This window comes from Neoarius graeffei, chromosome 13, assembly GCF_027579695.1.
Source record: "Neoarius graeffei isolate fNeoGra1 chromosome 13, fNeoGra1.pri, whole genome shotgun sequence".
NCBI lineage: Eukaryota > Metazoa > Chordata > Actinopteri > Siluriformes > Ariidae > Neoarius > Neoarius graeffei.
The window spans coordinates 53,518,062-53,535,176 of NC_083581.1; the positions used below are offsets into that span (position 1 = coordinate 53,518,062).

Consider the following 17,115-nt stretch of genomic DNA (forward strand, 5'->3'; position numbering starts at 1 on the left):
TGTTACGCAGAGAAAATGAACGTGCATTCTGATTGGATAAAATTAATATCATGGCGGGCTGTTCAAACTGCGGAAATAGTTTGCTCGAGCTACTTTCAAAACACTATAACTTTCCAACCTTAGAACAAAAAACTTTTGTAAGTCTTGAATAAGGTTCGTTAATGTGTGTTTTATTGTTATATTTACTCTATATATTGCCCTCTGTTCCCCTTTAATATGCAGGCTCAGCATTGATTAGCTTTAGCTTTAATGAAAATAGAAGGTCCTGACATGGATAATAAGACAAACGTGTATGTGTGTGTGTTTGAAAGTTTTGTTGCATAGTGTAAAGATAAACTATATTACACAGTACGGTAGTGTTATTATTACCTCACCCAGGACAGAGTCCACCGGGGGCGAAGTATTGTTTTTGGTGGGGTTTGTTTGTTTGTTTGTCAGTCAATGATATTACGCGAAAACGGCTGGACCAGTCTTCATGAAACTTTCAGGATAGATGGGCATTGGTCTCAAATAGAACCTCCAACATTTTTTACTTATTTTTTATTAATCAAAAACAGAAATTACAGACAGTCAGCGACCATACAAATACTAAAGAGACAGTAGACAAACACGTAGACCATAAAACCAAAACAGAAACCAAATCCAAACAACAAAACGGGGGGTGTCTGCTTTTCTCAAAACATCATAAGCAATACAGGAGTCCATCTCTTCAGGAGCTTCTCTTTCTGAAGCCTTAGGTTGTGAGTTATCTCCTCCATCCTATATATTTCCCATACTCTATCTTTCCATGATTGAAATGTTGGAACAGTGGGTTTCAGCCAATTTACAGTGACCCCTTTAACAGCTGCTACTAGGAGGATTTGTAAGAGGTATATATCATCTCTACATTCAAAGCCCTGAGGGACTGCTCCTAACAACACATACAGGGGCTCTTTAGGGATATCTGTATGAAAAATATCAACCAGTGCAGAAAATATATCATCCCAGTATTTCCTCAGCTTTACACACGACCAAAAGATATGAAGAAAGTTCGAATCACTCTCACCACATTCCCTCCAACAAGAACTAGTGGATGAAGATCCACACTTCCCTGTTATGTATGGGGTCCTAAAAAATCTCATCTCATCTCATTATCTCTAGCCGCTTTATCCTTCTACAGGGTCGCAGGCAAGCTGGAGCCTATCCCAGCTGACTACGGGCGAAAGGCGGGGTCCACCCTGGACAAGTCGCCAGGTCATCACAGGGCTGACACATAGACACAGACAACCATTCACACTCACACTCACGGTCAATTTAGAGTCACCAGTTAACCTAACCTGCATGTCTTTGGACTGTGGGGGAAACCGGAGCACCCAGAGGAAACCCACGCGGACACGGGGAGAACATGCAAACTCCACACAGAAAGGCCCTCGCCGGCCATGGGGCTCGAACCCAGGACCTTCTTGCTGTGAGGCGACAGCGCTAACCACTACACCACCGTGCCGCCCCCTAAAAAATCTAACAACCATTTTCCATCTGAATTCAAGTCAAGTCAACTTTATTGTCAAATATGCTATACATGCTCAACACACAGCACAGATGAAATTTCAGTCCTCTCTGACCCACGGTGCAAACAGGCAATGCAATAAATAAAAATAGAATAATTGAAAAAAACAAACAATATAAACAGTATAAACACTCTAGATAGGAACTAGACATAGACTAAACACTCAAACAATATAAACAGTATAAATAAACAGTATAAACACTAGATAAGAACAAGACATAGACTAAACACTCAGACAATATAAACAGTGTAAACACTAGATAAGAACTAGACACAGACTAAACACTCAAACAGACAATATAAACAGTATAAACACTCTAGATATGAACTAGACTCAGACTAAACACTCATATATATACACATACATATACACACACACATAAATTGGTTCAAATAACCAAACAGTCAAGGGCACTTGAGGTATAGCAGGTAAACATGAAACATGAAATAAGCAGTATAAACAAACTACCAGCTGTTAAGATGAGGTAGTGCGGAATACTGCAAATGAGCGAGGTAAAGTGAGATGTCCGGTCCCTGAGTTCAGTGCGTTAATGAATGATGAGATGTATGTGTGTGTGTGTGTTGGGGGGGAAACTGTGAGGATGACATGTCAGATGCTGAAGGGGGTTGTGCAAGCAGAATCTATGGCAGGGGGCAGAGGGGGGAGGAGGGGCAGAACAGGGAGGGAGTTGAGCCTCCTGACTGCCTGGTGAAAGAAACTGTTCTTGAGCCTGCTGGTTTTGGCCCGGAGACTCCGCAGTCTCCTTCCTGATGGCAGCAGGCTGAAGAGGCTGTGAGATGGGTGGGTGGGGTCACCTGCAATCCTGATGGCTTTGCGGGTGAGGCGGGAGTTATAAATATCCATTAGAGAAGGGAGAGAGACACCGATGATCCTCTCAGCTGCTCTCACGATGCGCTGCAGAGACTTGCAGCAGGACACGGTGCAGGCGCCGTACCACACGGTGATGCAGCTGGTCAGGATGTTCTCGATGGTGCCTCTGTAGAATGTGTGCATGATGGGGGCCGGGGCTCTTGCTCTCCTCAGTTTGTGGAGGAAGTACAGACGCTGTTGGGCTTTTTTGGCCAGTGATGCGGTGTTGTTGCTCCAGGACAGGTCTTCAGAGATGTGCACACCCAGAAACTTGGTGCTGCTCACCCTCTCCACTGCAGCACCGTTGATAGATAGTGGAGCATGCTGGGCGTGCTCTCTCCTGAAGTCCACAACAATCTCCTTCATCTTCTCCACATTCAGACGGAGACTGTTGTCCTTGCACCACATGGCCAAGTGGCTCACCTCACTCCTGTAGATTGTCTCATCGCCATTGTTGATGAGACCCACCACAGTCGTGTCATCCGCAAACTTAATGAAGAGATTTGAGCTGGATGTTGGTGTGCAGTCGTGGGTCAGCAGAGTGAAGAGGAGGGGGCTTAGCACACATCCTTGGGGGGCCCCCGTGTTCAGTGTGATGGTGCTGGAGGAGTTGCTGCCGACCCGTACAGTCTGTGGTCTCCCCGTCAGGAAGTCCAGCAGCCAGTTGCACAGGGAGGTGTTGAGTCCCAGCTGGTCCAGTTTGTGAATGAGCTGCTGAGGAATGATTGTGGTGAATGCTGAGCTAAAGTCTGTGAACAGCATTCTGACATACGAGTCTTTTGTCTCCAGGTGGGTGAGGGCTGAGTGGAAGGCGGTGGAGATGGCGTCATCGGTCGAACGGTTGGACTGATATGCAAACTAGAAAGGATCCAGGGCAGGGGGGAGGGCAGACTTGATATGCCTCATGACTAGCCGCTCAAAGCACTTCATGAGGATGGGAGTGAGTGCGACAGGGCGGTAGTCATTGAAGCAGGAGGGAGACGGCTTCTTCAGGACCGGGATGATGGTGGTGGTTTTGAGGCATGTGGGGACAACAGCCTGGCTCAACGAGATGTTGAAGATGTCTGTAAAGACATCTGTGAGCTCCTCGGCACAGTCTCTCAGGACACATTAGAATATGTCACCTTGTGTGCCTGTGTACAAATTTCAGCCCATGTGTCTGGAGAAATATCTAGCTGAAGCTCTGTCTCCCATTTTAGTTTAATATATAGTGTATCACAAGTTTTCATACTCTGGAGGCAATTGTATAGACATGAAATAGTCTTCTTACAAAAGACACCAAGTTGAACCCCAATAAAATTGGGCATTGGTCTCAAATAGAACCTCCAACATTTTGAGGGTCATCCAGTCAAGGTCACTAAAAAGGTCAAAATCATTTTTTCGCAATATCTTCGTTCATGTTCATTCAGATGTGTTCTGATTGGCTGAGAGCAGTGCGGTGTGTTCTGATTGGCTGAGAGCAGTGCGGCGTGTTCTGATTGGCTGAGAGCAATATGGCATGTTCTGATTGGCTGAGAGCAGTATGGCGTGTTCTGATTGGCTGAAAGCAGTAAGGTGTGTTCTGATTGGCTGAAAGCAGTAAGGTGTGTTCTGATTGGCTGAGAGCAGTGCAGCGTGTTCTGATTGGCTGAGAGCAGTACGGTGTGTTCTGATTGGCTGAGAGTAGTATGGTGTGTTCTGATTGGCTGAGAGCAGTAAGGTGTGTTCTGATTGGCTGAGAGCAGTATGGCGTGTTCTGATTGGCTGAGAGCAGTATGGCGTGTTCTGATTGGCTGAGAGCAGTAAGGTGTGTTCTGATTGGCTGAAAGCAGTAAGGTGTGTTCTGATTGGCTGAGAGCAGTACGGCGTGTTCTGATTGGCTGAGAGCAGTACGGTGTGTTCTGATTGGCTGAGAGCAGTACGGTGTGTTCTGATTGGCTGAGAGCAGTACAGCGTGTTCTGATTGGCTGAGAGCAGTCCGGCGTGCGAATGAGAATCAGAATCAGAACCATGTCTATTGGCCAAGTATGTTCACACACAAGGTCAAAATCAAAATCAAGGTCACCAAAAAGGTCAAAATTGTTTTTTTCGCGATATCTTTCTTCATGTTCATTATAAGTGCTACCAGGTGAGGTTTGTTTTGCCTGGCAACACTTGTTACTATTGTTTTTAATCAGCTCTATCATTCGGTTTACACTCAGAACAATGGTACACTAAAGCTAGCTTACACTGGAAGGTTACATGTTTAACTGTGGTTCTATGATCCATGCCAGGGGCTGGTGTTTTAACACCTGGATACGAACACATGTTAAGAATTTCACTGTATGACGTAGCGTTTCCTATAAAATACACTTTATTGCCAAAAGCATGTGGACACCCAACAGTCCCTCTTACATGGTTGTTCTCAAAACTGTCACCACAAAGTTGGAGGCAGACAATTTTCTAGGATGTCTTCGTATGCTGTAGAATTAAGATTTCCCTTCACTGGCATTAAGGGGATTAACCCAGACCTCTTCTATTTGAGCATGACAGTATCCCTGTGCATAAAGCAAGGTCCGTAAAGACATCATTTGCCAACCTTGGTGTGGAAGAACTCAAGTGACCTGCACAGAACCCTGATCTCAACCCCACTTAACACTTCTGGGATGAATTGGAACACAGACTGCATGCCAGCCTACCCAACATCAGTGCCTGACCTCAATGATACTCTTGAGGCCGAACGAACACAAATCCCCAAAGCCATGTTCCAAAATTGAGTGGCCCAGAAGAACAGAGGCTGGTTTAGCTAAAAATGGTGAACCAATTCCATATTAATGCACATAGTTTTGGAATGGGATATTAAACAAGCACATCTGCATGTGATGGGCAGGTGTCCACATACTTTTGGCCAGCTAGTCAACAGCTGTCATTCCCTTGAACCTTCTCTCAGAGTTCCTACCTCTTCAGTATTGGTTCTGAGTGATGGGAACCCTGGCAGTTATCTGGCGTTTAGAGGCATTTGGGTTGGAGATAAAAGAGGAATGTGAGAAAATAGATCAGAATTTCAGCTTCCATTTCCTGATATCAACATCTAGGTGTATATTCATCTTACACCCAAGTGTCAGTATTCACTGTATAGAAAAACAAACCTAGAAGGGCACTTGGCAGAGTGCACACCTCTGCCAACCCACATAATAGAATATCCAGATGTTTACTAAGTTTACATACATATCCAGATTTGCATCAAAATCTAATCAAAATCCATTCACTGGGAACACACAAAGAAACAAACGGAGGCAAAAACATAACCTTCTCCAACAAAGCTGGCGTAGGTAAGAACAGACTTTGCCGTTCCAATACTTTCAGAGGGGATTCCTCAAATCAAGTGCAAGATTTTTGCACCATGATCTTTTTAATTCTGATACAGACAAACATTTAAACGAATAAACATTTTTATTTGTTTTGAGAAGGAAAAGGTTGAATCTGAACTGCTGAACGAACAAACCTCAATTATACTGAACAGAAAAAGGACACTTGTTAAATTAGTTCACACATATAACCTTGGCCATCAGTGGAAATACATAAAATAAAATACACAAAATTCAATATCCATTAATTTAATAAGCACATAGAAAAAGGTATAAACACATACAAAATCTAAAGCCATATCATTTTGACTGTCTTGAATAATTCTTCAATATTTATCTAATTTTGATTAAGCTTCAAGCTTAAATTGTCCTTGACTTAATTTAATCTCTGTGAAGCACTTTATTTTAATACAAGCAGGTTATAAATGAGATGCAGAATTACCCCAAAACTATTACAAATATACAGTACAGCAGATATTTAGGGAATATACCAGGTTGATATTTTAAAATTAATCTTAAAAAGATTAATATCACTATTTGGTATTATTGCACAGATGTTTAGGGAAAGTCACTTCATGTAAAAAACAAACAAACAAACAAAAAAAACCCAACAAACCAAAAACCCACCCTTAAATGAAATAGCTATGCTGACTACACTACCAGAAGTATTCATTAATTCACAGGCATACATTAAAGCAGGACAGCTACGAAATGTACACTACCGTTCAAAAGTTTGGGGTCACCCAGACAATTTTGTGTTTCCCATGAAAAGTCACACTTTTATTTACCACCATAAGTTGTAAAATGAATAGAAAATATAGTCAAGACATTTTTCTGGCCATTTTGAGCATTTAATCGACCCCACAAATGTGATGCTCCAGAAACTCAATCTGCTCAAAGGAAGGTCAGTTTTATAGCTTCTCTAAAGAGCTCAACTGTTTTCAGCTGTGCTAACATGATTGTACAAGGGTTTTCTAATCATCCATTAGCCTTCTGAGGCAATGAGCAAACACATTGTACCATTAGAACACTGGAGTGAGAGTTGCTGGAAATGGGCCTCTATACACCTATGGAGATATTGCACCAAAAACCAGACATTTGCAGCTAGAAGAGTCATTTACCACATTAGCAATGTATAGAGTGGATTTCTGATTAGTTTAAAGTGATCTTCATTGAAAAGAACAGTGCTTTTCTTTCAAAAATAAGGACATTTCAAAGTGACCCCAAACTTTTGAACGGTAGTGTACATCATGGTTCATGGCAAAAAGATATAATGAGGAAATGCTGAAGAGTGAAATACAAACAAGTTCATTTCAGGTGGTTTCAACCTAATATAGGCTGCAGTTTTGAACTATTATGTGTAAAACTTTCCAACAATCCAAACTGCAAATTCATAATTCATTCACACAACGTAATTTGTATGAACGGTCATGAAGATTTTGCTTAGGGGTGGGGTTAAAGTATCATTTGTATGAAACGAAACCAAGACAAATTGAACTGCAATACTTCAAATTCATAATGTTTCTTGATTTTTTTTTTAACGAATCAGTTCCACTAAGCATGTCAAAGCATGGAGCTCAACTTTCAGAAATTCACACCGTTACAACTATTAAAGAAATGAGAACCAGTAGAACAGTTAAAAAAATAAAATGGCAAAAGATATTAATCCTCAATAATCCCATACATAAGTTATGACTTTGTACAATTTTGTGCACATATGCTACACTCAACATAAGGTAAAAGGCTTTGCATGGTTAAATTAAGACTGCATTCTTTAATTCATCGTCATTAACTCACACTGCACATTTGCATTGGATATTAATGCATATGCACTTGCTGTATGTGCCTAGCCCAAGGGTGTGTGTGTCTCAGGGCTGTTGTTGGTACTGGCTCTCTGTGGCCGTGTAGAAGTCCTCCAGCACGCTCTGAAGGTACTCAAAGGTCGGTCTGTCTTCTGGCTTGTTCTTCCAGCACTCTAACATAATGTCATACAGCTCTTGAGGACATGAGTCCAAGCGCTGCATGCGATATCCTCTCTCCAGAGAACGAATCACCTCTGGGTTCGTCATGCCTGGGCAACACACACAAGCACACATGCAGGATGACAGTGAAAATGAAAGGTTTGCACAACACACACACAGTGGAACATTTGATGATCTTATTGACCCATTTGATATATTTATCAATCCAGAACAAACTGTAACCATACGTGTCCTAGCCAATGACTGTAAAAACCGGACAAGTTGCCTCCGCTGATTCCTGTTGTGCTTCCTTTGAAATTTTGAAGAGCTTTGATCACTTTAAGTCTTGAGTTAAAACGTTTTTGTTTCGGGCTGCTTATGGATAAATTTTATATCCTACAACTGATCACATTCATGTATCATTACTATATTTTATTATGAGATATTTCCCTGATTTTCTTTTACAGAAACATTTTATTAACTGATTTTGCAACTGCAATATTTATACGAAGATAAAGATGAATGATTTTTCAACAGTAAGCAATATAAATTTGTTTTGCTTTAGATATTTTATGTTTTATACAGGATTTTTAAAATATATTTTTGTATATAGACAATGTTTTGTAATTTGGCTATTTATTAATGCCTGTACATGTTGGTGTACTGGTTAGCGCTGTCGCCTCACAGCAAGAAGGTCCTGGGTTCGAGCCCAGTGGCTGATGGGGGCCTTTCTGTGCAGAGTCTGCATGTTCTCCCTGTATTTGTGTGGGTTTCCTCCGGGTGCTCCAGTTTCCCCCACAGTCCAAAGACATGCAGGTTAGGCTAATTGGTGGCTCTAAATTGACCGTAGGTGTGAATGGTTGTCTGTGTCTATGTGTCAGCCCTGCGATAACTTGGCGACTTGTCCAGGGTGTACCCCGCCTCTCGCCCACAGTCAGCTGGGATAGGCTCCAGCTCACCTGCGACCCTGTAGAACAGGATAACCGGCTACAGATAATGGATGGGTGGATGGATTAATGCCTGTAATATGATCATATTTAAATGTTAATTTGCGCAAAATAAGTATTATTATTATTATTATCCTTTTGCAAAGCCACAGCTTGTGCAGTCGGTATCTGACCATATTTATTAAGCAGCCACAGTTGAGTCAATAATAAGTGATGGTCTGTGAGTACACAGATTGACTGTATTAAAGTAGCTTTGATTAAATCTCAATGTGCAGATTTTCTGCAGAAGCAAACGTTAATGTCTCAGAAGCATCAAATTGTATGTTTTCTCCTGAAAAGCAGCTTACTATGCACATGAAGCACCTTAAATTGACATGTTTAATTAATTAGTTGATTGCCTGCAATACTGAATATTTCACTACTGTACATACACACACTTGCTTTTAGGCCTACTGAAAAGAAGAGTGTGCTGGAGCATGCAGGATGCCACCTTCCAAAATAAATACCTCAAAAGAGGTTAAAAATGTCTTCTTTACAGTGTTCTCATAATCCAATAGACACCGAATATTTTATTATAATAATATTAACTGCGGGCGGCACGGTGGTGTAGTGGTTAGCGCTGTCGCCTCACAGCAAGAAGGTTCTGGGTTCGAGCCCTATGGCCGGCGAGGGCCTTTCTGTGCGGAGTTTGCATGTTCTCCCCGTGTCCGTGTGGGTTTCCTCCGGGTGCTCCGGTTTCCCCCACAGTCCAAAGACATGCAGGTTAGGTTAACTGGTGACTCTAAATTGACCGTAGGTGTGAATGTGAGTGTGAATGGTTGTCTGTGTCTATGTGTCAGCCCTGTGATGACCTGGTGACTTGTCCAGGGTGTACCCCGCCTTTCGCCTGTAGTCAGCTGGGATAGGCTCCAGCTTGCCTGCGACCCTGTAGAACAGGATAAAGTGGCTAGAGATAATGAGATGAGATGAGATATTAACTGCTGATATACTGTTCAAGTGTTAGGTTCAAGCTGCTTCATGCAAGTTACGCTTGATTTACAGTTAATTTGGATTGGGTTAAAATAGTCCTGTTACCAGCCACCAGAGGTCATCAGAGACACTGTGGCTTCTGACTGATCGCTTCCATTCCATAATAAAACGTTTCTATCTTAATGGGAGCGGTTCCTCCCAGGATGGCAATGCCCCTATCCACAGAGCACGAGGATTCACTGAATGGTTTGTTGTTGATATGAGACGGATATCACTTTCTCAATCAGCACATCTCAACTCAATTAAACACCGATGGGAGATTTTGGACCGATGTATCGAACAATGCCTTCTACCAGCATCGTACCATCATTAAGATTCCAATTGAGGGAATATCATTTACTACGATGTTGTTTCTTTAATTTGTCGCCCATGTGTATATCCAAAGACTTTGTTCCCAATGTAACTATGTGCTTTGCTCATCTCATCTCATCTCATCTCATCTCATCTCATCTCATCTCATCTCATCTCATCTCATCTCATTATCTCTAGCCGCTTTATCCTTCTACAGGGTCGCAGGCAAGCTGGAGCCTATCCCAGCTGACTACGGGCAAAAGGCGGGGTACACCCTGGACAAGTCGCCAGGTCATCACAGGGCTGTGTGCTTTGCTCAATTTCTTTTATGATGAAAAAAACATTATTTTGAGCCAATTGTACAGAACATGAGGGCTAAGCTTGTACATTATAAAAGGTACTGGACTAACAATAGACATTCTATGAGTAAGTTCATTGGGGGGGAGGTTTCAACTTTTCTGGACATAAACCCCCTCTATTTGTTTAATTTGAAAAAAAATAAGTTGTTGTTCTTCCTCCAGTGTGGATATTTAACAGTTATTCCATGAAATTGAGCCGTACATGAGCTGATAGCCGATGAGGCGTGTAGCGCCGAGTTGGCTATAAGCCATGTACGACGAGACTGAGTGGAATAACTATTTTATTATATCCACATTCACTGGATTTTGAGAAAATTCGCTAAATAAAAAACTTTAGACAAAACGTCCGATAAAATCATTTCCGCTTAGAATGTAAACGAACCGGCGAAATGACAGGAGCAATTTGTGAAAAATGCTATAATAATAATAATTCTTGAAAAATAGAAAAGATACGTTCTTACCATCAAATACTCATCTCATCTCATCTCATCTCATTATCTCTAGCCGCTTTATCCTTCTACAGGGTCGCAGGCAAGCTGGAGCCTATCCCAGCTGACTACGGGCGAAAGGCGGGGTACACCCCGGACAAGTCGCCAGGTCATCACAGGGCTGACACATAGACACAGACAACCATTCACACTCACATTCACACCTACGGTCAATTTAGAGTCACCAGTTAACCTAACCTGCATGTCTTTGGACTGTGGGGGAAACCGGAGCACCCGGAGGAAACCCACGCGGACACAGGGAGAACATGCAAACTCCACACAGAAAGGCCCTCGCCGGCCCCGGGGCTCGAACCCAGGACCTTCTTGCTGTGAGGCGACAGCGCTAACCACTACACCACCGTGCCGCCCCACCATCAAATACTTTTATTCCATATTTTGTTGCTTTTTTTTGTTTTTGAGTAGAGCTTTTATTTCGTTGGTTCAGCAACACGCTCCACCATTTTGTTTTTCTCTACTCACGGTATATGAGCTGATAGCCAAGGAGTAGAGTAGCCAAACAGAGTACACGGTTGCTCATATCCAGTGAATGTGGATAGAATTTTGTACGTTGTACAATTACATTCTTGAGTGGTGTTTGAATGTAGCCTACATCTTTATCCCACCTTGAAAAGTGTTCATGCGTACTTCGGGGGAGGTTTAAAAAACAAAACAAAAAAACCCCTCTTAAATCTGAATGTGGAATGGCAGTGCTGACCTGGGTATGGCGTTCGACCGTAACTGATAATCTCAGTGAGCAGAATACCGAAGGACCACACGTCTGATTTGATGGTGAAGGAGCCATAGTTAATAGCCTCTGGTGCAGTCCATTTAATAGGGAATTTGGCACCTTAAACAGAAGAATAGTGAAATCAGTGGTTAGAATTTACAGTCTCATTCAGTAATCAGCTTAGCAACACAACAAAAAACTAATAAATAAAGAATGAACATGAACAAGTATGCTGATTTGAGAAGCATGAAACGACTCACCCTCTCTGGCAGTATATTCATTGTCCTCTATGATACGGGCGAGACCAAAGTCAGCGATCTTGCACACCAGACTCTTATTAACCAGGATATTGGCAGCCCTCAAGTCTCTGTGAATGTAGTTCCTTCGTTCGATGTAGGCCATGCCTTCTGCTGTCTACATAGGCAGAGACAATTAGAATCTCAAATACAATCTCGAGTAAGAGTCGTTATCATCACACATCAATGTGCCATGCCCTGTATCTGTCCTTGACTGCCTCTGTTGCGTCTCAAGTGGTACTTTTGCTTCACTTTAGCCTGTTCTATGCTTTATTTTGATCTACTGAGGCTGATAATTAAAGGGATCAAGATTTTGGATTTTCTCTTTGGAACCCTTTGATTTCAAGGATTAAGTTTTTTTTTTCTTTTGCAAGTCCAACAGAAATTCTGTAACTAATTTCTGAAGAATAATTAATGAAAATAAAAGTCTGTTGGGCTTACTGCGTGATTAGAAATGTAATCATTTCGGATCCACCTACACGCACTCACACAGGGTACAGCGTACATAGTTACCGTTGCGCACACACTGAGGTACTTGTTGCTTATCAGATTTGAATATTAAAATTCAGCCACTAACAGGACAAACCCGCTTTGTGCATCAAAGGCAAATACATCATGGTACATTCAGTTCCACGTCTAAAAAAAGCTCTACAGGAACTGCAAAATGATAGAAAGGAGCAGACAAAGACAGACTCACCTGTGCGGAGAAGTCTATCAGTTTGGGCAACTGGACACGATTTCCTTCGTCACTCTTGAGGAAGTCCAATAAACTGCCTTTAAAATGCACACATGGGCATATTTAAAAATGGACTCTCTTCACCTTTTATCTAGAAAATATTATATCTGCTCTCTCACTCTCTCTCACCTTTCTCCATGAACTCTGTGATGATGTAGATGGGCTCTTCCTTGGTGACTACAGCATTGAGGCGGACCAGCTTGTCGTGTTGGAGGCTCTTCATAAGGTTTGCTTCCATCAGGAAGGCCTCCACAGACATACTGCCTGGCTTCATGGTCTTCACAGCCACCTTGGTGTGCTTGTTGTATGTGGCTGAAAATGAGGAGCCAAACTACACTTAAAATCATACATATCCTTTGGTATTTTTTTGTTGTTGTTGTTGTTTTGGTTTTCATGACGAATATATAGTACTTATTCTATCCACATTCACTGGATATGAGCAATCGCACGCTCTGATTGGCTACTCTACTACTATGATATCAGCTCATATACCATCAGTAGAGAAAAACAAAATGGCGGCGCGCATCAAGTCAGATATATCATTTTGTTCTCAAGTATTTAAAAGAAACAGAAATAGCTAAAAGAATATAGTCGTGTCCCCCCCCCAATATCGCCTGTTCCACACTCCAGCCCAGTCAGTGGTGGTAATGCACTTATGAGTTGGTTTGCCAACCGCCAAAAAACCCTAAAGAAGAAGAAGAAGAAGAAAATGGTGGAGCGTGTTACTGAACCAAGTACGAAATAAAAACTCTACTCGAAAACAAAACCCTAAGAAATACAAAAAAAAAAGCAACAAAATATGGAATAAAAGTATTTGATGGTAAGAACATCTCATTTCATCTCATTATCTCTAGCCACTTTATCCTGTTCTACAGGGTCGCAGGCAAGCTGGAGCCTATCCCAGCTGACTACGGGCGAAAGGCGGGGTACACCCTGGACAAGTCGCCAGGTCATCACAGGGCTGACACATAGACACAGACAACCATTCACACTGGTAAGAACATTTTTTTTTTTTTTAATTTTCAAGAATTATTATTATTGTATCTCATCTCATTATCTCTAGCCGCTTTATCCTGTTTACATTCTATACGGAAATGATTTTGCCGGACGTTTTGTATAAAGTTTTTATTTATCGAATTTGCTAAAAATAAAAATAAAAATGCTCCGTTTCTCAAAATCCAGTGAATGTGGATAGAATAAAAGTTTGTCTTTCTATCAGCTCATGTACGACTTGATTTCGTGGAATAACTGTTAAATATACACTGGGATTCATATGTGCAAAAACTTAAAAGCACTTGACTATCCGAATCAAATATTGTTGTGAAAAGCCACAAGGACTTTTCCAGACAAATCAAGTTGTCACTGAATATTAAGAGGAAATTGGTGTTCGACACTCACCCATCCAAACTTCTCCAAATTGTCCAGCTCCCAGCCTTTTCTCCAGCTTGAGGGATTCTCGTGGGATTTCCCAGGCATCCTTTTCCCATGGCTTCTGGGGTTTAGCACTGATGCAGGGGTTAGTGAGTGCCTGACACAGTCCATCACCCTGCTCTGTGAAAATGACAGAGACACATCTCACTTATGAATCTGTCTCTGTACAGTATGTCAGTCAAAAGTCTCTGTCCTGCTCTAATGCAAAAACCTGATACACACGCAGGAAAAGACTTTCAGTTAGTGGCTGTGACAATGCAGACTGTCTTTCTTGATAACACTGAGAAGATATATGAAAGAGGAATATGTTTTTTAAGCAATTTTATACTATGCAAGTCAAACTAAGGACACTAGAAAAGCTTCTCACATCTGAGTGTATATTGCCATAGACCACACAGTGTTCACAGTGATTTTATATGGAGAAAGTACACTCAGTATCAGGAAAAAAAAAAAAAAAAGAGTGCGAAGGTTCCTTTAGTTAATGCTAAGATGACTTTGTCTCGCTCTTACTCTTGTAATGGTTGACAAGTTCTTGCAGGGTGATGAACGTGATTCGAGGTGAAATGTAGAAGCCTCCGCTGTCTAGTGTACGGATCTTGTAATGCTTCACTGTGTCACCTGTCTGAGGGTCATGGTCTCTTACTGATAATGAGTAACTTCCTGTGAAAAAGAAACACAAATAAGTGTGGATTTCTTCTTTAACAACAACAACAACAACAACAATATTGTGGTGCAAATTAAGATAATAATCTCATCTCGTTATCTCTAGCCACTTTAATAAACGAAATGTTTCAAACGAACCCTGAAATGAATAGATCCAAGTAATCTTTATTTGATCATAGGACCCTATTTGTACTTTGTGAGTCACTTTTGACAAGAACAAATATCTCATCTCATCTCATTATCTCTAGCCGCTTTATCCTTCTACAGGGTCGCAGGCAAGCTGGAGCCTATCCCAGCTGACTACGGGTGAAAGGCGGGGTACACCCTGGACAAGTCGCCAGGTCATCACAGGGCTGACACATAGACACAGACAACCATTCACACTCACATTCACACCTACGGTCAATTTAGAGTCACCAGTTAACCTAACCTGCATGTCTTTGGACTGTGGGGGAAACCGGAGCACCCGGAGGAAACCCACGCAAACACGGGGAGAACATGCAAACTCCACACAGAAAGGCCCTCGCCGGCCACGGGGCTCAAACCCGGACCTTCTTGCTGTGAGGCGACAGCGCTAACCACTACACCACCGTGCCGCCCCAAGAACAAATATCTTTTAGAGAATAAAATATGCGTAATTAATTATTAGATACACAGGACACTTTTTCGATGGAATAAAAACGTGTTCTATTCCCTTCTAGCTGGTTTCATTCATCTGGATTGATAGCATGCAATATCGTTAGCATATCGCTTATCCTATGTGTATTACGTCACTCTACCCAACGGAGAATGAGCGTTGAATATGGTTTACGATACTGCATGGTTGTCAAGACAACATGACGTCACACGTCGGACATGTAAAATTTCAAGCGACTGTGACAATTTGTTTACAAACATGGCCGCCAGGTTTGCTTCGTTAAATACTGAAGATTTTGAGAGAATTTTGAAAGAGAAAGACGCATCGAACACCTGAAAGGAATGTATAATAATAATAATAATAATAATAATGGCTTTTTTCGTGGTATATCAGATATATTCCATTCAGCTCCTCGTCTTCGACTCGTTCAATATCATGCTAGCTGAATGGAATATATCTGATATACCACTCTAAGCCAGCCAACATTATTTAATTATTTAAGTACATCCAGTTGGATTTCGCATATATGTTTAACTCACGGCGTCACGGTGGTGTAGTGGTTAGCGCTGTCGCCTCACAGCAAGAAGGTCCGGGTTCGAGCCCCGTGGCCGGCGAGGGCCTTTCTGTGCGGAGTTTGCATGTTCTCCCCGTGTCCGCGTGGGTTTCCTCCGGGTGCTCCGGTTTCCCCCACAGTCCAAAGACATGCAGGTTAGGTTAACTGGTGACTCTAAATTGACCGTAGGTGTGAGTGTGAGTGTGAATGGTTGTCTGTGTCTATGTGTCAGCCCTGTGATGACCTGGCGACTTGTCCAGGGTGTACCCCGCCTTTCGCTCGTAGTCAGCTGGGATAGGCTCCAGCTTGCCTGCGACCCTGTAGAACAGGATAAAGCGGCTAGAGATAATGAGATAAGATGAGAATGAGATGTTTAACTCACCTTTGGTGGTCTCACTGTCTCTGATCATGAAAGAGCCCACCTTATTCCCAGAAACCAGGAGCTGTCTCTCTGCATCTTTCCTGCTCACGCCTTTGAAGAACCAACTGAAAGACACACACAATGTACAATATTTCAGAGCACTGGTGTGCATTAAACCGAGGATCCACATGGGCCACAGGAACAAACAAACAAACAAAAAATTGCTTGTGTGAGCCTTGGGTCTCGTGCGAGTGGGAGGTCAGACATGAAGCATGTGGGACAAAGAGAGATATAACCTTTCCAATAATGTTAACTGTTATTTTTGCGTTGTAGCCATTTTGGTAGCCATTAAAAAAAAAGTCTATTGTATTATAAAATCCTAGCTGCCATTTACTCTTCACCCATCACTGTAAGACCATGAGAAATAGCAATTAGCACTAACTGATATATTATGCTAAATATTTACAAGTAAATCGGCTTAAATTATTTCAATCACTTGTCACTGTACAGAATGTCCTATTTGTTGTCCCTATGTATGTCAATTGCTTTCTATTACTTATTGTCCCTATATGTCTGCACCTTGTACCAAGAGACATTCCTTGTAAATGCAAATGTTCTTGGCAAAATAAAGTGTTTCTGGTTGTGTACACTCACTGGCTACTTTATTAGGAATACCCATCCACCTGCTGTTTTATGCACTTCGCTAATCAGCCGATCCCTTGACAGCAGCACAATGCATAAAATCATGCAGATATATATCAAGAGCTTCAGTTAATGTTCACTTCAAACATCAGAATGGCAAAAATTGTGATCTCAAAGTGTGACTTTCACTGTGACATGGGTGTTGGCGTCAGACTGGTTTGAGAGTTTCGGAAACTGCTGATCTCCTGGGG

General features: G+C 42.0%; 1 protein-coding gene across 1 annotated transcript in view; it reads right to left on the minus strand.

Moving 5' to 3' along the window:
- Nucleotides 1-5,809: 5,809 nt before the first annotated feature.
- Nucleotides 5,810-17,115, minus strand: part of hck (HCK proto-oncogene, Src family tyrosine kinase) — a 30,354-nt gene continuing 19,048 nt past the window's right edge. The window contains exons 6-13 of the mRNA XM_060938039.1: nt 16,244-16,347; nt 14,519-14,668; nt 13,976-14,128; nt 12,707-12,889; nt 12,539-12,615; nt 11,806-11,959; nt 11,534-11,665; nt 5,810-7,814 (exon numbers count right to left, since the gene is read on the minus strand). Coding sequence (XP_060794022.1) covers nt 7,612-7,814; nt 11,534-11,665; nt 11,806-11,959; nt 12,539-12,615; nt 12,707-12,889; nt 13,976-14,128; nt 14,519-14,668; nt 16,244-16,347 — 1,156 coding nt within the window. The 3' untranslated portion in view covers nt 5,810-7,611. The remainder of the gene's footprint in view (nt 7,815-11,533; nt 11,666-11,805; nt 11,960-12,538; nt 12,616-12,706; nt 12,890-13,975; nt 14,129-14,518; nt 14,669-16,243; nt 16,348-17,115) is intronic.